Source organism: Ranitomeya variabilis, chromosome 1, assembly GCF_051348905.1.
Source record: "Ranitomeya variabilis isolate aRanVar5 chromosome 1, aRanVar5.hap1, whole genome shotgun sequence".
Lineage (NCBI taxonomy): Eukaryota > Metazoa > Chordata > Amphibia > Anura > Dendrobatidae > Ranitomeya > Ranitomeya variabilis.
Window position 1 is genome coordinate 133,664,217 of NC_135232.1, and position 26,293 is coordinate 133,690,509.

A 26,293-nucleotide genomic window follows, 5' to 3' on the forward strand; every position below is an offset into this window, starting at 1 on the left:
TTAACCCCTTCATAACCCAGCCTATTTTGGCCTTAATGACCTTGCCGTTTTTTGCAATTCTGACCAGTGTCCCTTTATGAGGTAATAACTCAGGAACGCTTCAACGGATCCTAGCGATTCTGAGACTGTTTTTTCGTGACATATTGGGCTTCATGATAGTGGTAAATTTAGGTCGATAATTTCTGAGTTTATTTGTGAAAAAAACAGAAATTTGGCAAAAATTTTGAAAATTTCGCAATTTTCACATTTTGAATTTTTATTCTGTTGAACCAGAGAGTTATGTGACACAAAATAGTTAATAAATAACATTTCCCACATGTCTACTTTACATCAGCACAATTTTGGAAACCAATTTTTTTTTTTGCAAGGAAGTTATAAGGGTTAAAATTTGACCAGTGATTTCTCATTTTTACAACAAAATTTACAAAACCATTTTTTTTAGGGACCACCTCACATTTGAAGTCAGTTTGAGGATTCTATATGGCTGAAAATACCCAAAAGTGACACCATTCTAAAAACTGCACCCCTCAAGGTGCTCAAAACCACATTCAAGAAGTTTATTAACCCTTCAGGTGTTTCACAGCAGCAGAAGCAACATGGAAGTAAAAAATGAACATTTAACTTTTTAGTCACAAAAATGATCTTTTAGCGAACTTTTTTTTTTTTCCCAAGGGTAAAAGGAGAAACTGGACCACGAACATTGTTGTTCAATTTGTCCTGAGTACGCTGATACCTCATATGTGGGGGTAAACCACTGTTTGGGCGCACGGCAGGGCTCGGAAGGGAAGGAGCGCCATTTGACTTTTTCAATGAAAAATTGGCTCCAATCTTTAGCGGACACCATGTCGCGTTTGGAGAGCCCCCGTGTGCCTAAACATTGGAGCTCCCCCACAAGTGACCCCATTTTGGAAACTAGACCCCCCAAGGAACTTATCTAGAAGCATAGTGAGCACTTTAAACCCCCAGGTGCTTCACAAATTGATCCGTAAAAATGAAACAGTACTTTTTTTTCACAAAAAAATTATTTTAGCCTCAATTTTTTCATTTTCACATGGGCAACAGGATAAAATGGATCCTAAAATTTGTTGGACAATTTCTCCTGTGTACACCGATACCTCACATGTGGGGGTAAACCACTGTTTGGGCACATGGTAAGGCTCGGAAGGGAAGGAGCGCCATTTGACTTTTTGAATGAAAAATTATCTCCATCGCTAGCAGACACCATGTCACGTTTGGAGAGCCCCTGTGTGCCTAAACATTGGAGCTCCCCCACAAGTGACCCCATTTTGGAAATTAGACCCCCCAAGGAACTTATCTAGAAGCATAGTGAGCACTTTAAACCCTCAGGTGCTTCACAAATTGATCCGTAAAAATGAAAAAGTACTTTTTTTTTCACACACAATTTTTTTAGCCTCAATTTTTTCATTTTCACATGGGCAACAGGATAAAATGGATACTAAAATTTGTTGGGCAATTTCTCCTGAGTACGCCAATACCTCATATGTGGGGGTAAACTACTGTTTGTGTGCACGGCAAGGCTCGGAAGGGGAGGCGTGCCATTTGACTTTTTGAATGGAAAATTAGCTCCAATCGTTAGCAGACACCATGTCGCGTTTGGAGAGCCCCTGTTTGCCTAAACATTGGAGCTCCCCTACAAGTGACCCCATTTTGGAAACTAGATCCCCCAAGGAACTTATCTAAATGCATAGTGAGCACTTATAACCTCCAGGTGCTTCACAGAAGTTTATAACGCAGAGCCTTGAAAATAAAAAATAATTTTTCTTTTCTCAAAAATGATTTTTTAGCCCACAATTTTTATTTTCCCAAGAGTAACAGGAGAAATTGGACCCCAAAAGTTGTTGTCCAGTTTCTTCTGAGTATGCTGATACCCCATATGTGGGGGTAAACCACTGTTTTGGCACACGTCGGGGTTTGGAAGGCAAGTAGTGACGTTTTGAAATGCAGACTTTGATGGAATGCTCTGCGGGCGTCAGGTTGCGTTTGCAAGAGCCCCTGATGTGCCTAAACAGTAGGAACTCCCCACAAGTGACTCTATTTTGGAAACTAGACCCCCAAGGGAACTTATCTAGATGTGTGGTGAGCACTTTGAACCCCCAAGTGCTTCACAGAAGTTTATAACGCAGAGCCGTGAAAATAATAAATGTGTTTCCTTTCCTCAAAAATATTTTTTTAGCCCAGAATTTTTTATTTTTGCAAGGGTAACAGGAGAAATTTGACTGCAAAAGTTGTTGTCCAGTTTCTCCTGAGTACGCTGATACCCCATATGTGGGGGTAAACCACTGTTTGGGCACATGCCGGGGCTCGGAAGGGAAGTAGTGACGTTTTGGAATGCAGACTTTGATGGAATGGTCTGCGGGCATCATGTTACGTTTGCAGAGCCCCTGATATGCCTAAACAGTAGAAACCCCCCACAAGTGACCCCATTTTGGAAACTAGACCCCCCAAGGAACTTATCTAGATGTGTGGTGAGCACGTTCAACCCCCAAGTGCTTCACAGAAGTTTACAACGCAGAGCTGTGAAAATAAAAAATCATTTTTCTTTCCTCAAAAAAGATGTTTTAGCAAGCAATTTTTTATTTTCACAAGGGTAACAGGAGAAATTGGACCCTAATATTTGTTGCCCAGTTTGTTGTGAGTACGCTGATACCCCATATGTGGGGGTAAACCACTGTTTGGGCACACGTCAGGGCTCGGAAGGGAAGTAGTGACATTTGAAATGCAGACTTTGATGGAATGGTCTGCGGGCGTCACATTGCATTTGCAGAGCCCCTGATGTGCCTAAACAGTAGAAACACCCCACAAGTGACCCCATTTTGGAACCTAGACCCCCCAAGGAACTTATCTAGATGTGTGATGAGCACGTTCAACCCCTAAGTGCTTCACAGAAGTTTACAACGCAGAGCCATGAAAATAAAAAATAATTTTTCTTTCCTCAAAAAAGATGTTTTAGCAAGCAATTTTTTATTTTCACAAGGGTAACACGAGAAATTGGACCGCAATATTTGTTGCCCAGTTTGTTGTGAGTACGCTGATACCCCATATGTGGGGGTAAACCACTGTTTGGGTACACGTCAGGGCTCGGAAGGGAAGTAGTGACATTTGAAATGCAGACTTTGATGGAATGGTCTGCGGGCATCACATTGCATTTGCAGAGCCCCTGATGTGCCTAAACAGTAGAAACACCCCACAAGTGACCCCATTTTGGAAACTAGACCCCCGAAGGAACTTATCTAGATGTGTGGTGAGCACTTTCAACACCCAAGTGCTTCACAGAAGTTTATAACGCAGAGCCGTGAAAATAAAAAATAATTGTTCTTTCCTCAAAAATTATGTTTTAGCAAGTAATTTTTTATTTTTGCAAGGGTAACAGGAGAAATTGGACCCCAACAGTTGTTGCCCAGTTTGTCCTGAGTACGCTAGTACCCCAAATGTGGGGGTAAACCACTGTTTGGGCGCACGTCGGGGCTTGGAAGGGAGGGAGCACCATTTGACTTTTTGAACGCAAGATTGGCTGGAATCAATGGTGGCGCCATGTTGCGCTTGGAGACCCCTGATGTGCCTAAACAGTGGAAACCCCTCTAACTTCAACACTAACCCCAACACACCCCTAATCCTAATTCCAACTGTAGCCATAACCCTAATCACAACCCTAACCCCAACACACCCCTAACCACAACCCTAACCCCAACACACCCGTAACCCTAATTCCAACCCTAACCCTAATCCTAACCCTAATCCCAACCCTAACCACAACTGTAACCCCAACACACCCCTAACCCTATCCGTAACCCTAACCACAAGCCTAATCTTAACCCTATTTCCAACCCTAGCCCTAATTCCAACCCTAACTCTAATTCCAACCCTAACCCTAAGGCTATGTGCCCACGTTGCGGATTCGTGTGAGATTTTTCTGCACGATTTTTGAAAAATCTGCAGGTAAAAGGCACTGCGTTTTACCTGCGGATTTAGAGCAGATTTCCAGTGTTTTTTTGTGCGGATTTCACCTGCGGATTCCTATTGAGGAACAGGTGTAAAACGCTGCGGAATCCGCACAAAGAATGCTGCGGAAAATACAACGCAGCGTTTCTGCACGGAATTTTCCGCACCATCGGCACAGCGGATTTGGTTTTCCATAGGTATACATGGTACTGTAAACCTGATGGAAAACTGCTATGAATTCGCAGCGGCCAATCCGCTGCGGATCCGCGGCCAATCCGCTGCGGATCCGCGGCCAATCCGCTGCAGATCCGCAGCCAAATCCGCACTGTGTGCACATGCCATAACCCTAACCCTAACCCTAGTTCTAACCCTAACCCTAGTGGAAAAAGAAAAAAATATATTTTCTTTATTTTATTATTGTCCCTACCTATGGGGGTGATAAAGGGGGGGTTTATTTATTATTTTTTTTTATTTTGATCGCTGTGATAGAACCTACCACAGCGATCAAAATGTACTTGTAACGAATCTGCCGAACGGCAGATTCGGCGGGCGCACTGAGCATGCGCCCGCCATTTTGGAAGATGGCGGCGCCCATGGAGCAGACGGACCGACACCGGGAGCCTCGCTAAGTATAAGGGGGGGAGATCGGGGCACGGGGGGGGCGTCGGAGCACGGGGGGGTGACATAGGAGCACGGGGGGAGCGGACAGGAGGACGGGGGAGTGGAGCACAGGACGGAGGGGACTACGGGACAGATCGGTGGCTTGGGGGGGCAATCAGTGGGGTGGGGGGGCTCACATAAGTGTTTCCAGCCATGGCCGATGATATTGCAGCATCGGCCATGGCTGGATTGTAATATTTCACCAGTTTTTTAGGTGAAATATTACAAATCGCTCTGATTGGCAGTTTCACTTTCAACAGCCAATCAGAGCGATCATAGCCACGGGGGGGTGAAGCCACCCCCCTGGGCTGAAGTACCACTCTCCCTGTTCCTGCAGATCGGGTAAAATTGGAGTTAACTCTTTCACCCGATCTGCAGGGACGCGATCATTCCATGACGCCACAAAGGCGTCATGGGTCGCATTGGCACGGGTTTTCATGACGCCTACGTGGCGTCAAAGGTCGGGAAGGGGTTAAGAACATTATTCCCACTGCCTCTGTGCTCTGAAAGCTTGCAGACATACGGTATATTATTTTCTGGTTAGCCAATAAAGGTATCACTCCAAGAATTGTTGGGCATAAAAGTATTTACATCGATTTTTCTGGCTAACACGGTACCACAATATAACTTATTGTACATCATGGTTCTATAAGAAATCAGGCGATTCACCTGCACCTTGATGACAGTTTTGTCAATAAATAAAATGTCCCTTCTTACCTTTCCTTATTTCATGGTATTCTGTTGCAAGTCGCCTATGCTAAATGTGTCCATGTGTAGCCACCTAGTGGCTGTGATGTGATTTGCAGTCTGTCAGTTGAATTTTTTATCTTTTGAGAGGCATTAACTCGATTCAAGAAAAAGAGTAAGGGTTAACATGTCTGTCCTTTTAATGGGGTTGGCCAACCTTGGCAAAACCTTCGGCAAGCGCAGCAGTTTGCTGAGTCCAAATGAGATGTAATGCACACACTGTTAGGATTCAGCTCCAATTGCCTGTTCTAGCAGTGATCACACAACCATAGGTATGTGATTTTCATACTTCCAGTCACATGTTGACCAGATTCTCAACCGCATCTCTCAATAGAGCATTGTGAAACACGGCTGACATCTTCTCGGCATGTAACCGCAACTATAAAAATCACATAGTTGCTCTCGTCTAATGACTGCTGCATCCGGCAAGTGGGGCCAAGTCCTAATGGTGTGTTCAAAACTCACTGTTAGGATTAAGCAATTTGTGGTGCTTGCCGAAGTTATCACCAGGGTTGACATTCTGTTTGAGATGATTTGATCTTTAAATGTAATAATTTACCAAATATAATGAATTGATGCTTTTGTCTTGAGCCCTGTTTGTAATAGTGTTAAAGGGGTTGTTCATTTTTTGGACCAGTCCTTTAATAATGTAAAATAAAAAATAACAGATCCTACCCTCTGCCTGCAGCACGACACTAACCATCTCGGTGACAGCTATCCTGGGGCTCGCGTGACATTTTTATGCCACATGGACCATGGCCAATTAGCCGTGGCTGATGGACTGCTTCACTCACACTTTTTGTGAACGAATCCCAGATGTTTATAGAACGTGTTTATGCAAAATGGCATAAAATTGTGTTATTCGACCTATAGGAAGCCCAGCGCCGATGTGGCTGGATTGGCACCGAAAAGGGAGATGAGTATCTGTACTATTTATTGTAGGAGAAAAGGGGTTTTCATCCAGCAACCACTACATAAAAAAAATCACATTTATTTGGATTACTGTTAAAAACTAGGCAAAAATATATAATCCATGGCAGTAAGTGTCCAGGCATCTGGTCTACGTGTTTCAAGCAAAACCCTGTTAATCTATTCAGCGCTGTGAAGTCTTAGATTTCGATACAGCGGTTGCTGGATGAAAATCCTTTTCTCATGCATATCTGTGCACCGTGCCCTATCTGCCATTCCTCCCCCCTTTCCTCACTTTATTTTTGCTTTTTATTTTATACTGGAAAATTCAATATTTAGGAAGGGGGTTGTCAAAGTAGTGTACATCCCTATGAATGTAATGTAATGTTAATCACTATGGTTGGTTAAAAGTTTCAAAAAGTAACAGATCTCTGGCAGGAATATATTTTCACTCTTGGATTTTGCGAACAAGTCAGAAATTGGTCAATTCATCCAGATCATTTTGTTGTTTTGGTAGGTGAAACAAGCAAAGAGGTAGCAGTTCTCATACTGGATGATACCGACCCTGAGGATGATGAGAGTATTGTAGTTGGGCTGACATATACTGAAGGAGGGAGCCGCATTCTTCCTAGCGCCAACACGGTTACCATAGTCATTTCAGCAAATGATAATGTTGCTGGAAAGATTGGTTTTCTGACAACTTCAAGATCGGTCATTGGTCGGGAAGGTACGTTCTGTTTGCTTTTTTAGATATGTGTGTAGGAGAAAGGATATGTGCACAATCAGAAGTTTCTGGGACACCAAGACAAGATATGGACACTTTTGAGGACATTTTTTAACATAAATGCATATACTTTTGGTTAGACATAATTTTCACAGTAGGATTCCATTAAACAATTGGGACTGTTATCTCCTACAGTCCTAAAACGTGCCCATATCCTTTAAAGAGAAAATACACTTTTTTATTTCTGCATTTTTATTGATCAGCCTTAGCAAAGTTCTATATCTTTGTGTTATGCAGTACTTAAATAACTTATTTTGCCTCTTTTTCCCAACACTATACAGGACAGCTGTTTCAGTGCCTCTTTTAGAAGATCTCAGTGCCTCTTTTAGAAGATCCTTTCAACTGCTGCTCAGCAACATCTGTACACTGTATTCATACAGATTTTGTAAATTCCCCTTTTTTAGTACTGGAGTGGGGAACATAGAGGCTCAGAGGAGGAAAGGCCTGTACACAAATTATTTGTGCATGGATCTCGCTGAGCAGCAGCTGAAAGGATCTTCTAAAGGAGCTTACACTGGACTTTGAAACAGCACTGCAGCCTAGTGTTTTTAGAAGAAAGAAAGCAATATAAGGTAATGATGTACAGCATTTTACACAACCTTATAGTTTTGCAAAGGTTTATCAATAATTAGATTAAAAAATTGTTTAGCTACTCTTAAAGGTTAGGCTTACATCTTTTTTAGAATATTTAATCTCCCATGCATCTATACATCAGGACTCAGGAGGAGAATTAAATTGTGGAAAAGGGGAATATTTCATTGATATTTTGTTGAATGCTTCCCCTATCTTTTGGTTTTATCTGATCCTTATTTAATGTTAACACGGCATATGGGTTAAAAGATTTTGCAACCATGATGTAAACCTATCTTTCTACTTTAGTCTACTATTAACGTATCCTCAGTCATGTCAACATTTTTCTGTTTATTATCTTATGATGCTAGAGTGTTAAATGCATCTTATATTTATTGTGTTTAATGTAGGTGAAAAACTGCAGTTCAGTGTAATACGGACGCCTCCTGGCCGAGGCAACGTGACTGTTCACTGGAAAATTGTTGGACACCATATAGGACTGAACTTTGAAAACAGCACCGGATTTATTTTCTTCCCAGATGTAAGTGGACTTTTATGCCTATTTTAGTGACACAGCAGAATATTTGTAAATTTACTGTGTGTTAATGAATTATTGCAGTAATGCATATTGTTTTATGGCATAACATAAGTATAATACATGTGAATGTAACCACATTTATCTATTAATTACATATTGAAAACTCTGCAGTAAATCTTATTGTATTGATTGCTGTGTTCTCATTTCTATATTGAGTAGTGATTGAAACATCTATTACAAACACCCTGAGACCAGTACAGAATAAACTAAAAACACAATAGTGTTTTTTCTCTTAAACGCTTTGTATATTACATTTTTTGGGAGATACATCTATTTTCATATATTTATATTGAAAGGTTTCTCATTATATTCTATTTTGATATGAAACATTTGTGATCGATAAAAATGGGTGAATGAGACCCTAAAGGGGTAGTACCTTTCAAATTGCTATGGCACCATAGTGTTGCAGATGTCTAAAATAACCTATAGGACTGTCACTCACCTTCCCTGGAACTACTGCTGCACCAATGTGGCGGTCTTTTTTAATTGACCATCTGTCATATACAGGTGCTTCTCACAAAATTAGAATATCATCAAAATTAATTTAGTTCACTTCTTCAATACAAAAAGTGAAACTCACATATTATATAGAGTCATCACAAACAGAGTGATCTTTTTCAAGTGTTTATTTCTGTTAATGTTGATGATTATGGCTTACAGCCAATGAAAACCCCAAAGTCATTATTTCAGTAAATTAGAATACTTTATAACACCATCTTGAAAAAAGATTTTAAAATCCGAAATGTGCCTACTGAAATGTATGTTCAGTAAATGCACTCAATACTTGGTCTGGGCTCCTTTTGCATCAATTACTGCATCAGTGCAGCGTGGCATGGAGGTGATCAGCCTGTGGCACTGCTGAGGTGTTGTGGAAGCCCAGGTTGCTTTGATAGCAGCCTTCAGCTCGTCTGCATTGTTGGGTCTGGTGTCTCATCTTCTTCTTGACAATTCATCATAGATTCCTCTATGGGGATAAGGTCAGGCGAGTCTGCTGGGCAATCCACCACAGTGATACTGTTGTTTTTAAGCCAGGTGTTGGTACTTTTGGCAGTGTGGACAGGTGCCAAGTCCTGCTGGAGAATAAAATTTCCATCTCCAAAAACCTTGTTGACAGAGGGAAGCATGAAGTGCTCTAAAATTTCCTGGTAGACGGCTGCTCTGACTTTGGTCTTGATAAAACACAATGAACCTACACCAGCAGATGACATGGCTCCCCAAACCATCACTGATTGTGGAAACTTCACACTAGACCTCAAGCAGCTTGGATTGTGGCCTCTCTGTTCTTCCTCCAGACTCTGGGACTTTGATTTACAAATGAAATGCAAAATTTACTTTAATCTGAAAACAACTCATTGGACCACTGAGCAACAGTCCAGTTCTTTTTCTCCTTGGCCCAGGTAAAATGCATCCGGCATTGTCTATTGGTCATGAGTGGCTTGACACTAGGAATGCGACACTTGTAGCCCATGTCCTGGATACGTCTGTGTGTGGTGGCTCTTGAAACAATGACTCCAGCAGCAGTCCACTCCTTGTGAATCTCCCCCAAATTTTTGAATGGCCTTTTCTTAACAATCCTTTCAAGGCTGCGGTTATCCAGGTTGCTTGTGCACCTTTTTCTACCACACTTTTTCCTTCCACTCAACTTTCCATTAATATGCTTGGATACAGCACTCTGTGAACAGCCAGCTACTTTAGCAATGACCTTTTGTGGCTTGTGGAGTGTGCCACTGACTGCCTTCAGGGCATCTGTCAAGTCAGCTCTTTCCTATGATTGTGAAGCTTACTGAAACAGACTAAGGGACCTTTTTAAACAATTATGAAGCCTTTGCTGGTGTTTTTTGTTAATTATTCTAATTTACTGAGATAATGACTTTTGGGTTTTCATTGGCTGTAAGCCATAATCATCAACATTAACAGAAATAAACACTTGAAATAGATCACTCTGTTTGTAATGACTCTATATAATATATAGCTTTTGTACTGAAGAACAGAAATAAATTAACTTTTTGATGATATTCTAATTTTGTGAGAAGCCCCAATATATATAGTGCTCACAATGACTGCAGCTAATCACTGGGCTCAGTGATTGGCTTGAGAAGTTAAAGGTGATGTAGACGTGGCCTCACCTCTGTAGCCAATCATCAAGGACCAGACCAGCAAAAAAGAGGCATTGCTGACCCAGGGAAGGTGAGTACTAACTCACTTCATTATTTTGATCTCTGCAATTATATGGTAATATAAGGAAGCAGTTTAAGTAAAAACGTTCAGAGTAGTTTATGAAAACTCCATAAACCATGCCAAAAACAAAGGAAATAAACTATCTTTCAGTGCAGACAAAAAACCTAAACAGTCCAAATAACAGCTCTTTGGTTTTGGTTTGGCACACTCATGCTGGGTAGCATCCAGGACACAAACTCAGTCTGAAGACATCTCACAGGAGGCCTTCTTAAGTCTACGTTCACATTTGCGGTCTGCGCCGCAGCGTCGCCGCATGCGTCATGCGCCCCTATATTTAACATGGGGGCGCATGGACGTGCGTCGCACTTGCGTTTTGCGCCGCATGCGTCACTGCGGCGCACGCGTCCGGGCGCAGAGGATGCAGCAAGTTGCATTTTTGCTGCGTCCAAAATCAATGAAAAAAAGGACGCATGCGGCGTAAAACGCAGCGTTGTGCATGCGTTTTGCTGTGTTTTTGTTTGCGTTGTGCGTTGCGGCGCCGACGCTGCGGCGCACAACGCAAATGTGAACGTAGCCTAACTTCACACAATGTGAAATAATGATACACCAGTTCTTTATATCTGCCATATTATGCACTGTGGTGGGGATATGTGACAGCCAGTCCCACCTTTCTTTCTGATTGCTCGTAAACCTGGCCCTGGCCACCCCTTATTAACACTCAAAGCACTATACATGCTGAAACTTGATTCCTGTCTAACACCACTGAGGATAACCACCTCTGTGATACATATCTCCTCTCAATGATGTGTCCAGTGGCCATCTTACATACCCCCCTCTGCCCAAAGCCAGGGTGCATGGCACCTTCTGCCAGCATACAGTGGACCCACGACAGAGTATCAGCATTGCCATGTAGTTTTCTGGGCCTATGCTCTACACTGAAGCTAAAATCCTGAAGAGCTGGGAACCACCTGGTTTCTTAGGTATTGCTCCCCTTCATCTCCGGCAACCACCTCAGTGGGGTATGGTCTGACACTAACCACAACTTCCTGCCTAAAATATAGCATGTTAAAGTGTCCAATGCCCACTTGATAGCCAAATACTCCTTCTCCGGGATGGAGTAGGGGTTTTTTTTGCAATAAGATAGTCTTCGACGACTCAGGTACATTATCGGGTGTTCTTCGCCATTCACTTCGTGAGACAAGATGGCACTTCATACGTCATCTAATGCATCCGTCTGGACCACAGACCCTTTGGAGAACTCCAGAGCCACCAACATTGGTTGTTTACACAAAGCTAGCTTCAGTTTCTGAAGTGCTGTCTCAGCTTCTGGGGACCACTTGGTCTTAACTGACTTCATACCTTTTAGAAGGTTCATCAGAGGTGCCGCTATTATGATAAAGTAAGGGATAAACCAACAGTTGTAACCCACAATCCCCAGAAATGCTCTTTTGAGAGTGGTTGTGGCCAATCCTGGACTTTATTCACTTGAGGTTTGATTTTGCACCTGCCTCCGACATGTCCCAAGAACTTGGCTCCTTTTATTCCCATGGCACAATTCTTCAGGGTGATAGAAAACCGTGCCTTCTTTAAAGCAACAACTATGACCTGTACTTTGTCTAAATTGCTTCGTCAATCATGTCTGAAGATCATAATGTCATCAAGGTAGGCTGATGTGTACTTCTTGTGGGGAGCTAGGATTCGGTCCATGGCTCTCTGGGAGGTGGATGGAGCTCCTTGCAACCCAAATGGCATCCTGACATACTGGAAACAACTATCTGATGTTGAAATGGCAGTGTTCTCCTTGGCATCCTTGGAGAGCGGAATCTGCCAATACCCTTCCGTACGGTCCATAGTGGTAATGTACCTACCGCGCCGGCCTTAGCCTTTCAGTGTGCAAATGTGTAAAATTTAGTGACTCAATTTAGCTTCTGGTAGTCATTGCTGAATTTCCATTCTCCATCTAGTTTTGGTACCAAGACTATGGGACTGGACCAGCTGCACTTGGACTCTTCAATGACACTCACTTCACCTCCTTCGGGATTACATCTTAGCGGGCTTCGGAAATAAGGTGTATCCTTGATGATGTGAAGAACTGTTGCCCCGGTCAACCTGAGTACGGACTGTGGTTCAGTCTCCCATGAAGGAGGAGTAGTCAAGGATTTGTTGCACCCTATAAATGTGGGACGTGATATTTCTCTAAATTGGGATGTTTGGGGGAAACAGTGTCACCTGGTAGCTCTTCTGGCAACTAAGTTACAATTAAAGAAAATTTGCTGCATGCTGTGCTGACGAGTTTCCCTTTTTTTGAGCTGGCTGGCAATGGGGATGAGCAAGCATTCCTTTAAGCCAATGTTCCTGAGCTGCAGGTGTTCATGGGAAACTTTGGAACCACCCAACTCACGTACTTAACTTTAAAATGTGCTCTGGAGAATATGACAGTGTTGAATGGGGTTCCTTAGGAGCCAGGAGTCAATACTTGGTTCCCATATTTTACCATGACTGGATTTATTGTACCAAGTGATTAAGCAAACTGATGAGGTAATAAGGAAAGTTACTGGAACCTACAGACCCAGGATGTTAGACATGACTCAAATACATGAATTAGGGATAGACAAGACCCAGGAGTGGATCCTCTAGAAATTCTCCTGGCCCTGGTGTCACCGAGAAATCATTACCTATTGTCATTCCTGTCCCACCTGCCAGCCAACCCCCACACCACCCCCACCCCCGGAAACAAACTTACACATTTTGTTACTACCATTGCCCATCATCGTATCTCCCATTCAATCATATAGCTATGGATTTAGTGAGACCCCTGGCAAAGTCTGCCAGGGGACATCAATATATCTTGGTGGTCGTGTATTATGCTACAAAGTTCCCGAAGGGGTGCCATTAAGTAACTCCTCTGCTAAGCATATAGCTCAGGAGTTATTTAAGGTACCGTCTAACAGTGGCACTTTGGTCGCTACGACGGCACGATCCGTGACGCTCCAGCGTCGCTCCATTATCGCTCCAGCGTCGTAGACTGCGGTCACACTTCGCAATGCACGGCGCTGGAGCGATAATTTCATGACGTATTTGCGATGTAGAAGCAGTTGGTTACTGTGCGCACATCGTATACAATATCGTGCACACCTTTGTTACACGATGCGATCATGCCGCCACAGCGGGACACTTGACGACGAAAGAAAGTTTCAAACGATCTGCTACGACGTACGATTCTCAGCGGGGTCCTTGATCGCAGTAGCATGTCAGACACAGCGAGATCGTAAGTATATCGCTGGAACGTCACGGATCGTGCCGTCGTAGCGACCAAAGTACACTGTGAGACGGTACCCTTAGCCCATATCTTTTCTTGAATGGGTCTGCCTTAGAAGATCCTAATGGATCAAGGTTGTTGTGAATTCTGCCCTTGGGCTCCCTCCGGTGGTTATAAGTGGTAGCACTGCTGTCTTTGGATCGCTGCATTCATCAGGTGTGTCCACTTATTGCAATTCTGACTGGGCTATTTAGTCTTGCTTGACCCTTTAGTCAGTGCCAGTTGTCCATTGTTCCTGGAGGATTCACATCCCTGCCTGGTCTCTCCTGCTTTGCTGTTCATTTCATCAAAGATAAGTTCTGGCCTTGTTTTTTGCAGTCCACATGCTGTGGGCCTTATTGTTCAGTTCTTTTCCATGTTTTGTCTTGTCCAGCTTGGTCTGTATAAGGATTTGTTCAGCCAAGCTGGTATCTCTGGAGATGCAGATATACCCTCCATATCTTTAGTTAGATGTGGAGATTTTGTATTTTCTGTGGTGGATATTTTCTATTGTTTTAATACTGACCGCATAGTACTCTGTCCTATCCTTTCTATTTAGCTAGAGCGGCCTCCTTTGCTAAATCCTGATTTCAGTCTGCGTATGTTATTTCCCTCTCCTCTCACAGTCAATATTTGTGGGGGACTGTCTATCCTTTGGGGATTTTCTCTGAGGCAAGATAGTTTTCCCTTTTCTATCTCTAGGGGTATTTAGTCCTCCGGCTGTGTCGAGATGTCTAGGGAGTGTTAGGTACATTCCACGGCTACTTCTAGTTGCGGTGTTAAGTTCAGGGTCTGCGGTTAGTACAGGTACCACCTTCTCCAGAGTACGTCTCATGCTGCTCCTAGGCCACCAGATCATAACAGTACAACTGGCCAACAATGTGTTAATCGCATCTCAGAAGAAGGGAAGGAAAGTGCTGAGCCATTTTTTTTCTGTAGTCTGTTGTGTCTTTTCTTCCCTCTTTACCTCTGGGTGGCTCAGGAGTTTGGCGCTGGCATGGATGTTCAGGGATTGGCTTCTCGTGTGGATCAACTTGCTGCTAGAGTACAGGGTATTTCCGATTATATAGTTCAGACTCCGGTTTTAGAGCCTAGAATTCCAACTCCTGATTTGTTTTTTGGGGACAGGTCCAAATTTTTGAGCTTTAAAAATAACTGTAAACTGTTTTTTGCTCTGATACCCAGTTCCTCTGGTGATTCCATCCAGCAGGTTAAAATTGTCATCTCTCTGCTGCGTGGTGATCCTCATGATTGGGCATTTTCCCTGGAATCTGGGAATCCGGCTTTGCTTAATGTAGACACCTTTTTTCAGGTGCTAGGGTTATTGTATGATGAACCTAATTCTGTGGATCAAGCGGAGAAGACCTTGTTGGCCCTGTGTCAGGGTCAAGAAGCGGCAGAATCGTATTGCCAGAAATTTAGAAAATGGTCTGTGCTGACTAAATGGAATGAGGATGCCTGCGGCAATTTTCAGAAAGGGTCTTTCTGAATCCGTTAAAGATGTTATGGTGGGGTTCCCCACGCCTGCTGGTCTGAGTGATTCTATGTCTCTGGCCATTCAGATTGATCGGCGCTTGCGCGAGCGCAGAGTTGTGCACACTATGGCGTTGTCTTCCGAGCGGAGTCCTGAGCCTATGCAGTGTGATAGGATTGTGTCTAGAGCTGAACGACAAGGATTCAGATGTCAGAAAAGGTTGTGTTTTTATTGCGGCGATTCTGCTCATGTTATTTCTGATTGCCCTAAGCGTACCTAGAGAATTGCTAGTTCCGTTACCATCAGTACTGTACAACCTAAATTTCTGTTATCTGTGACCCTGATCTGCTCATTATCGTCATTTTCTGTCATGGCATTTGTGGATTCAGGCGTCGCTTTAAACTTAATGGAATTTGCCAGACGTTGTGGTTTCCCCTTGCAGCCTTTGCAGAGTCCTATTCCTTTGAGGGGCATTGATGCTACACTGTTGGCTAAAAATAAACCTCAGTTTTGGACACAGCTGACCATGTGCATGGCGCCAGCCCATAAGGAAGATTGTCATTTTCTGGTGTTGCATAATTTGCATGATGCTATTGTACTGGGTTTCCCATGGTTACAGGTGCATAATCCGGTATTAGATTGGAAATCTATGTCTGTGACTAGTTGGGGTTGTCAGAGGGTTCATGGTGACGTTCCTTTGATGTCAATTTCCTCCTCCCCCTCTTCTGAAATTCTTGAGTTTTTGTCAGATTTCCAGGATGTATTCGATGAACCCAAATCCAGTTCCCTTCCACCGCATAGGGACTGTGATTGTGCTATTGACTTGATTCCAGGCTGTAAGTTCCCTAAGGGCCGACTTTTCAACCTGTCTGTGCCAGAAAATGCCGCCATGCGGAGTTATGTGAAGCAGTCTTTGGAAAAGGGGCATATTCGGCCATCTTCTTCACCATTGGGAGCAGGTTTTTTTGTTGCCAAGAAGGATGGCTCCTTGAGACCCTGTATTGATTATCGCCTCTTGAATAAGATCACGGTCAAATTCCAATACCCTTTGCCTTTTCTTTCTGATTTGTTTGCTAGGATTAAGGGGGCTAGTTGGTTTACTAAGATTGACCTTCGAGGGGCATATAATCTTGTTCGTATTAAGCAGGGTGATGAATGGAAAACTGCGTTTAATACGCCCGAAGGCCATTTTGAATGCCTTGTGATGCCATTCGGGCTCTCTAGTGCTCCATCTGTGTTTCAGTCCTTCATGCATGATATATTTCGGAATTATCTTGATAAATTCATGATTGTATATTTGGATGATATTTTGATTTTTTCAGATGATTGGGAGTCTCATGTGAAGCAAGTCAGGATGGTATTTCAGATCCTTCGTGATAATGCTTTGTTTGTGAAGGGGTCTAAGTGCCTTTTCGGAGTACAGAAGGTTTCTTTTTTGGGCTTCATTTTTTCTCCCTCATCTATAGAAATGAATCCGGTTAAGGTTCAGGCCATTCATGATTGGATCCAGCCCACATCCGTGAAGAGCCTTCAGAAATTTTTGGGCTTTGCTAATTTTTATCGCCGTTTCATTGCCAACTTCTCCAGTGTGGTTAAACCCCTGACCGATTTGACGAAGAAAGGTGCTGATGTGACGAATTGGTCCTCTGCGGCTATTTCTGCCTTTCAGGAGCTTAAACGCCGATTTACTTCTGCCCCTGTGTTGCGTCAGCCGGATGTTTCTCTTCCATTTCAGGTTGAGGTTGACGCTTCTGAGATTGGGGCAGGGGCCATTTTGTCTCAGAGGAATTCTGATGGTTCCTTGATGAAACCATGTGCCTTCTTTTCTCGAAAGTTTTCGCCTGCGGAACGCAATTATGATGTCGGCAATCGTGAGTTGTTGGCTATGAAGTGGGCATTTGAGGAGTGGCGACATTGGCTTGAGGGGGCCAAGCACCGTATTGTGGTCTTGACCGATCATAAGAATCTGATTTACCTCGAGTCTGCCAAGCGGCTGAATCCTAGACAGGCCCGATGGTCCCTGTTTTTCTCCTGTTTTGAATTTGTGGTCTCGTATCTTCCGGGTTCTAAGAATGTTAAGGCTGATGCCCTCTCTAGGAGCTTTTTGCCTGATTCTCCTGGGGTCCTTGAGCCGGTCGGCATTTTGAAGGAAGGGGTGATTCTTTCTGCCATCTCCCCTGATTTATGACGGGTTCTTCAGGAATTTCAGGCTGATAAACCTGACCGCTGTCCAGTGGGGAAACTGTTTGTTCCTGACAAATGGACTAGTAAAGTGATTTCTGAGGTTCATTGTTCTGTGTTGGCTGGCCATCCTGGGATTTTTGGTACCAGAGATTTGGTTGGTAGGTCCTTTTGATGGCCTTCTTTGTCACGGGATGTGCGTTCTTTTGTGCAGTCCTGTGGGACTTGTGCGTGGGCCAAGCCTTGCTGTTCCCGCGCTAGTGGGTTGCTTTTGCCTTTGCTGGTCCCTGAGAGGCCTTGGACGCATATATCTATGGATTTTATTTCAGATCTTCCGGTTTCCCAGAGGATGTCGGTTATCTGGGTGGTTTGTGACCGGTTTTCTAAGATGGTTCATTTGGTACCTTTGCCTAAATTGCCTTCCTCTTCTGATTTGGTTCCGTTGTTTTTTCAACATGTGGTCCGTGTGCATGGCATTCCGGAGAATATTGTGTCCGATAGAGGTTGCCAGTTTGTTTCTAGGTTTTGGCAGGCCTTTTGTGCTAGGCTGGGCATTGATTTGTCTTTTTCTTCCGCATTTCATCCTCAGACAAATGGCCAAACCAAGCGAACTAATCAGACTTTGGAAACTTATTTGAGATGCTTTGTGTCTGCTGATCAGGATGATTGGGTGGCTTTCTTGCCATTGGCCGAGTTTGCCCTTAATAATCGGGCTAGTTCTGCTACTTTGGTTTCGCCCTTCTTTTATAATTCTGGTTTTCATCCTCGTTTTTCTTCAGGGCAGGTTGAGCCTTCTGATTGTCCTGGGGTGGACTCTGTGGTTGACAGGTTGCAACAAATTTGGGCTCATGTTGTGGACAATTTGGTGTTGTCTCAGGAGGAGGCTCAGCGTTTTGCTAACCGTCGTCGGTGTGTTGGTTCCCGGCTTCAGGTTGGGGATTTGGTCTGGTTGTCTTCCCGTCATGTTCTTATGAAGGTTTCTTCCCCTAAGTTCAAGCCTCGGTTTATTGGTCCTTATAGGATTTCTCAGATTATCAATCCAGTGTCTTTTCGTTTGGCCCTTCCAGCCTCTTTTTCCATCCATAATGTTTTTGAAAGATCTTTGTTGCGGAAATATGTGGTGCCCGTTGTTCCCTCCGTTGATCCTCCTGCCCCGGTGTTGATTGATGGGGAGTTGGAGTATGTGGTTGAGAAGATTTTGCATTCTCGTTTTTCGAGGTGGAAGCTTCAGTATCTTGTCAAATGGAAGAGTTATGGCCAGGAGGATAATTCTTGGGTTGTTGCCTCCGATGTTCATGCTGACGATTTGGTTCGTGCCTTTCATTTGGCTCGTCCTGATCGGCCTGGGGGCTCTGGTGAGGGTTCGGTTACCCCTCCTCAAGGGGGGGTACTGTTGTGAATTCTGCTCTTGGGCTCCCTCCGGTGGTTATAAGTGGTAGCGCTGCTGTCTTTGGATCGCTGCATTCATCAGGTGTGTCCACTTATTGCAATTCTGACTGGGCTATTTAGTCTTGCTTGACCCTTTAGTCAGTGCCAGTTGTCCATTGTTCCTGGAGGATTCACATCCCTGCCTGGTCTCTCCGGCTTTGCTGTTCATTTCATCAAAGATAAGTTCTGGCCTTGTTTTTTGCAGTCCACATGCTGTGGGCCTTATTGTTCTGTTCTTTTCCATGTTTTGTCTTGTCCAGCTTATTCTGTATAAGGATTTGTTCAGCCAAGCTGGTATCTCTGCAGATGCAGATATACCCTCCATATCTTTAGTTAGATGTGGAGATTTTGTATTTTCTGTGGTGGATATTTTCTAGTGTTTTAATACTGACCGCATAGTTCTCTGTCCTATCCTTTCTATTTAGCTAGAGTGGCCTCCTTTGCTAAATCCTGATTTCAGTCTGCGTATGTTATTTCCCTCTCCTCTCACAGTCAATATTTGTGGGGGGCTGTCTATCCTTTGGGGATTTTCTCTGAGGCAACATAGTTTTCCCTTTTCTATCTCTAGGGGTATTTAGTCCTCCGGCTGTGTCGAGATGTCTAGGGAGTGTTAGGTACATTCCAAGGCTACTTCTAGTTGCGGTGTTAAGTTCAGGGTCTGCGGTTAGTACAGGTACCACCTTCTCCAGAGTACGTCTCATGCTGCTCCTAGGCCACCAGATCATAACACAAGGGACCATGATAGAGTTGTACAAAACACTGCAAATTTTCCAACTCAGGACCTCAGTTTACCATCCACAGATGGACAGTCTGGTGGTAAGGTTAATTAAAACCGTAAAGGCAATGTTGCAGAAGGTGGAAGAGAAGGACAGCTGAGACTGGGACTGTCTTCTAGAGTAACTATTATTCTCCACCAGGGAAGTTCTAAAAGCCTTTGAACTGTTCCACTCCCGTGGACTCTTTTATGTAGCGAACGAGACCTGGAAAGCTGAGTTTTCACTGTACAGGAGTGTAATAGAACATGTGGCCCAGATGCAAGAGAGGATTGCCAATGTGATGCCCATTGCGAAAGAACACCCTGGGAATCGGGTTCTTGTGCTGGTACCCATGGAGGGCAAGCTGATAGTTAATTGGCAGGGACCATGTGAAATCGTGCAAAGGGTTGTTGAAGTTAATTATAAAGTTTAGCAACCAGGGAAGTGGAAGCCTTACATGGTTTACCGTTTTAACCTGATCAAACCTTGGCGGAATAGAGCATTAGGTTCTCACAGAGCCTCATGTTAGTGTCAACTTGTGACACTATCAAACTCCTTAAGCCTTCAGAGGTGATCTAAAAAAAGGTGAAACAGATACTCAGCCTAGGAGTCAATAAGGAGTCCAAGAGTGGCTGGTCCAGTCTCATAGTGTTAGTGCCAAAGCCATCTGGAGAGTGCCGTGGTGGTTCTGTATAGACTACGGGAAGCTAAATGAGGTCTCTAAGTCTGATGCCTACCTGCTGCTCTGTGTGGATGGGCTCATTGAAACGGCTAGGTACATCTCCACCATTGACCTCACAAAGGATTATTGTCAGATCCCCCTGTCCAAGGAGACCAAGGAAAAAAATAGCAAATTCAACACTGTGTGGGTGCTATCAATACACCAAGATGGTATTTCGGTTGTAGAGGGCTCCATACGCCTTTCAGAGAGCCAGAGAGACATCGCCGTGATCAGCCAGGATTGGGGAAGTCATCTGAACAAATTCAAGCCATACTTGACACCTGAGGAACAATGTGTTCAGTGCTATTCTGATTCCTTCTGACTTCCTTGCTCCCAGTCTCTTCAAGAGAAGCTAAGTTTCCGTTTGTGCATTTTTTGATCATCGGTGTTCTATATGTTTCTTGTCCAGCTTGCTAATATGTGATTCCTTGCTTGCTGGTAGCTCTAGGGTGCTGAGTTTCTCCCCCCACACCGTTAGTTGGTGTGGGGGTTCTTGAATTCTCAGCGTGGATATTTTGTAGGGTTTTCTGCTGACCGCACAGATCTCTGTCTGTCTTCTGCTATCTAGTTTTAGCGGGCCTCATTTGCTGAATCTGTTTTCATTCCTACGTGTGTCTTTTCCCCTTACCTCACCATTATTATTTGTTGAGGGCTTCCTATATCTTTGGGGTTATTTCTCTTGAGGCAAGTGAGGTCTTGCTTTCTCTCTAGGGGTAGCTAGTTCCTCAGGCTGCGTCGAGACGTCCAGGATTTTAGGCATGTTCACCGGCTACCTTTAGTGTGTTTGGTTAGGATCAGGTTTGCGGTCAGTCCAGTTACCACCTCCCTAGAGCTTGTTCTATACTTAGTACTTAGCTAGTAGTTCTGTGATCCCCAGCCACTGGGATCATAACAGTACAGCAGGCCAAAAAGCTGTTTAATGCTTCGCAGAAGTGGGATAAAAGAAGTCCTGAGTACAATTTATTTTCTCTTCCTTTGCTGCAGTCTGTCCAGCTTCTCTCATCCCCTTAATCTCTGGGTGGTTCTGAGCTCAGCTGCAGACATGGATATTCAGAGTCTGACTTCTAGTGTGGATCATCTTGCTGCAAGGGTGCAAAACATTCAGGATTTTGTTGTTCATAGCCCTATGTCTGAGCCAAAGATACCTATTCCTGAGTTGTTGTCTGGAGATAGATCTAGGTTTCTGAATTTTAAGAATAATTGTAACTTATTTCTATCCTTGAGACCTCGCTCCTCTGGTGATTCCGCTCAGCAAGTTAAAATTGTTATCTCCTTGTTACGCGGCGACCCTCAAGATTGGGCTTTCTCTTTGGCGCCAGGAAATCCTGCATTGCTGAATGTGGATGCGTTTTTTCTGGCGCTTGGACTGCTTAATGAGGAACCTAATCTTGAGAGTCAGGCAGAAAAGGCTTTGCTGACCCTCTCTCAAGGTCAGGATGAAGTAGAGATTTATTGTCAAAAATTTAGGAAATGGTTGGTGCTTACTCAATGGAATGAGTGTGCCCTAGCTGCAAATTTTAGAGAAGGTCTTTCTGAAGCCATTAAGAATGTTATGGTGGGGTTCCCCATGCCTACAGGTCTGAGTGATTCAATGGCTTTGGCCATTCAGATTGATCGGCGTTTGCGGGAGCGCAAATCTGCGCATCCTCTGGCGGTGTTTTCTGAACAGAGACCTGAGTCAATGCAATGTGACAGAATTCTGACTAGAAATGAGCGGCAAAGTCATAGACGTCAAAATGGGTTGTGTTTTTACTGTGGTGATTCTACTCATGTTATCTCAGCATGCTCTAAGCGCTTAAAAAAAATCGCTAAACCTGTCACCATTGGTACTATACAGCCTAAGTTCATTTTGTCTGTTACTTTAATTTGTTCTTTGTCATCCTACTCGGCTATGGCTTTTGTGGATTCAGGTGCTGCCCTGAGTCTGATGGATTTGTCGTTTGCTGAGCGCTGTGGTTTTGTCCTGGAGCCTTTGGAATTTCCTATTCCACTGAGGGGAATTGATGCTACACCATTGGCTGAGAATAAGCCTCAGTATTGGACTCAAGTGACCATGTGCATGACTCCTGTACATCAGGAGGTGATTCGCTTTCTCGTGCTGCATAATCTGCATGATGTTGTTGTTTTGGGTCTGCCATGTCTGCAGGCCCATAATCCAGTTTTGGATTGGAAAGCTATGTCTGTGTCAAGTTGGGGTTGTCAGGGGATTCATGGCGATACTCCTTTGGTGTCAATTGCTTCTTCTACTCCTTCTGAGGTCCCTGAGTTTTTGTCGGACTACCAGGATGTATTTGATGAGCCCAGATCCGGTGCCCTGCCTCCTCATAGGGATTGTGATTGTGCTATAAATTTGATCCCTGGTAGTAAGTTCCCTAAGGGACGACTTTTTAATTTGTCTATACCAGAACATGCCGCGATGCGGAGTTATATAAAGGAGTCTTTGGAGAAGGGACATATTCGCCCATCCTCCTCCCCTCTTGGTGCAGGTTTTTTCTTTGTGGCCAAGAAGGATCGTTCTCTGAGACCTTGTATAGATTATCGTCTTCTAAATAAAATCACGGTCAAGTTTCAGTATCCTTTGCCATTATTGTCTGATTTGTTTGCTCGGATTAAGGGTTCCAGTTGGTTCACCAAGATAGATCTTCGTGGTGCGTATAACCTTGTGCGTATTAAGCAGGGGGATGAATGGAAAACAGCATTTAATACGCCTGAAGGCGATTTTGAGTACTTGGTGATGCCTTTTGGACTCTCTAATGCGCCTTCTGTGTTTCAGTCCTTCATGCATGACATATTCCGAGAATATCTGGATAAATTTATGATTGTGTATCTGGATGACATTTTGGTCTTTTCGGATGATTGGGAGTCCCATGTGAAGCAGGTCAGGATGGTGTTTCAGGTCCTGCGTGCTAATGCTTTATTTGTGAAGGGCTCAAAGTGTCTCTTCGGAGTACAGAAGGTTTCCTTTTTGGGTTTTATTTTTTCTCCTTCTACTATTGAGATGGACCCAGTCAAGGTCCAGGCTATTCATGACTGGACTCAGCCTACATCTGTTAAGAGTCTTCAGAAGTTTTGGGGTTTTGCTAATTTTTACCGTCGCTTCATCGCTAATTTTCCTGGCGCGGTTAAGCCCTTGACGGATTTGACCAAGAAAGGTTCTGATGTGACTAATTGGTCTCCTGCGGCCGTGGAAGCCTTTTCGGGAGCTGAAGCGCCGGTTTTCTTCAGCTCCAGTCTTATGTCAGCCTGATATCTGTCTTTCCTTCCAGGTCGAGGTAGATGCTTCTGAGATTGGAGCGGGGGCTGTTTTGTCGCAGAGAAGCTCTGATTCCTCTGTGATGAAGCCTTGTGCCTTCTTTTCAAGAAAGTTTTCGCCTGCCGAGCGGAATTATGATGTTGGTAATCGGGAGCTGTTGGCTATGAAGTGGGCATTTGAGGAGTGGCGACATTGGCTCGAGGGAGCTAAGCATCGTGTGGTGGTCTTGACTGATCACAAAAATCTGATTTATCTCGAGTCTGCCAAGCGCCTGAATCCTAGACAGGCTCGTTGGTCGTTGTTTTTCTCCCGTTTCGATTTCGTGGTCTCATACCTGCCTGGTTCGAAGAATGTGAAGGCCGATGCTCTTTCTAGGAGTTTTGTGCCTGACTCTCCGGGAGTTTCAGAGCCGGCTGGTATTCTCAGAGAGGGAGTGATTTTGTCTGCCATTTCCCCAGATTTGCGACGTGTGTTGCAGAAATTTCAGGCGGATAGACCTGACCGTTGCCCACCAGAGAGACTGTTTGTCCCAGATAGATGGACCAGCAGAGTTATTTCCGAGGTCCATTCTTCGGTGTTGGCGGGTCATCCTGGGATTTTTGGTACCAGAGATTTGGTGGCTAGGTCCTTCTGGTGGCCTTCCTTGTCGCGGGATGTGCGTTCCTTTGTGCAGTCCTGTGGGATTTGTGCTCGGGCTAAGCCTTGCTGTTCTCGTGCCAGCGGTTTGCTTTTGCCTTTGCCTGTCCTGAAGAGGCCTTGGATGCACATTTCCATGGATTTTATTTCGGATCTTCCAGTATCTCAGAGAATGTCTGTCATCTGGGTGGTGTGTGATCGTTTTTCCAAAATGGTCCATTTGGGGCCCTTGCCTAAATTGCCTTCCTCTTCCGATTTGGTTCCTTTATTTTTTCAGAATGTGGTTCGCTTGCACGGCATCCCTGAAAATATTGTGTCGGACAGAGGATCCCAGTTTGTGTCCAGATTTTGGCGGAGTTTTTGTGCTAAGATGGGCATTGATTTGTCTTTTTCGTCGGCCTTCCATCCTCAGACGAATGGCCAAACCGAGCGAACTAATCAGACGTTGGAAACTTATTTAAGATGTTTTGTTTCTGCTGATCAGGATGATTGGGTGACTTTTTTGCCATTGGCCGAGTTTGCCCTTAATAATCTGGCTAGTTCTGCTACTTTGGTTTCGCCTTTTTTCTGCAATTCTGGTTTTCATCCTCGTTTTTCCTCGGGTCAGGTTGAGCCTTCTGCCTGTCCGGGGGTGGATTCTGTGGTGGATAGGTTACAGCAGATTTGGAACCATGTGGTGGACAATTTGAAGTTGTCACAGGAGAAGGCTCAACGCTTTGCCAACCGCCGTCGCGGTGTGGGTCCCCGACTTTGTGTTGGGGATTTGGTATGGCTGTCTTCTCGGTTTGTTCCTATGAAGGTCTCCTCTCCTAAATTCAAGCCTCGCTTCATCGGTCCTTATAAGATTTTGGAAATCCTTAATCCAGTGTCTTTTCATTTGGACCTCCCAGCATCGTTTGCCATTCATAATGTGTTCCATAGGTCTTTGTTGCGGAGGTATGTGGTGCCTGTAGTTCCTTCTGTTGAGCCTCCTGCTCCGGTGCTGGTTGAGGGCGAATTGGAGTATGTGGTGGAGAAGATCTTGGATTCTCGTATTTCTAGACGGAGGCTTCAGTATTTGGTTAAGTGGAAGGGCTATGGTCAGGAGGATAATTCCTGGGTTGTCGCCTCTGATGTTCATGCGGCTGATTTGGTTCATGCCTTCCATACTGCTCATCCTGATCGCCCTGGGGGTCTTGATGAGGGTTCGGTGCCCCCTCCTCAAGGGGGGGGTACTGTTGTGAACTCTATTTCTGGGCTCCCTCTTGTGGTCACAAGTGGTACTGTGTAGTGCTGTCTTTCTGCAGGTTTGTGGCTGGCATCAGCTGTCTCATTATATGTGGGTGGTTTCCTATTTAGCTCACTGGAACTCTCAGTTCAATGCCTGCTGTCAATGTGTTCAGTGCTATTCTGATTCCTTCTGACTTCCTTGCTCCCAGTCTCTTCAAGAGGAGCTAAGTTTCCGTTTGTGCATTTTTTGATCATCGGTGTTCTATATGTTTCTTGTCCAGCTTGCTAATATGTGATTCCTTGCTTGCTGGTAGCTCTAGGGGGCTGAGTTTCTCCCCCCACACCGTTAGTTGGTGTGGGGGTTCTTGAATTCTCAGCGTGGATATTTTGTAGGGTTTTCTGCTGACCGCACAGTTCTCTGTCTGTCTTCTGCTATCTAGTTTTAGCGGGCCTCATTTGCTGAATCTGTTTTCATTCCTACGTGTGTCTTTTCCCCTTACCTCACCATTATTATTTGTTGGGGGCTTCCTATATCTTTGGGGTTATTTCTCTTGAGGCAAGTGAGGTCTTGCTTTCTCTCTAGGGGTAGCTAGTTCCTCAGGCTGCGTCGAGACGTCCAGGATTTTAGGCACGTTCACCGGCTACCTTTAGTGTGCTTGGTTAGGATCAGGTTTGCGGTCAGTCCAGTTACCACCTCCCTAGAGCTTGTTCTATACTTAGTACTTAGCTAGTAGTTCTGTGATCCCCAGCCACTGGGATCATAACAGGTTATACCATCAACCCGAAGAAATGTGCCATGGGGATGGAAGAAGCAAAATATTTGGGATATGTGGTAGGCAGGGGCATGATAAACCTCAGATAAATAATTTAGATGCAATACAGAGCTGGCCACAACCTCTCTCAAAGAAGCAGGTCAGAGCCTTCCTACGCAT

General features: G+C 44.3%; 1 protein-coding gene across 1 annotated transcript in view; it reads left to right on the top strand.

Moving 5' to 3' along the window:
- The window catches only part of ADGRV1 (adhesion G protein-coupled receptor V1), a 742,217-nt gene that overhangs the window by 208,702 nt on the left and 507,222 nt on the right, over positions 1 to 26,293 (top strand). The window contains exons 35-36 of the mRNA XM_077289021.1: positions 6,794 to 7,003; positions 8,041 to 8,171. Coding sequence (XP_077145136.1) covers positions 6,794 to 7,003; positions 8,041 to 8,171 — 341 coding nt within the window. The remainder of the gene's footprint in view (positions 1 to 6,793; positions 7,004 to 8,040; positions 8,172 to 26,293) is intronic.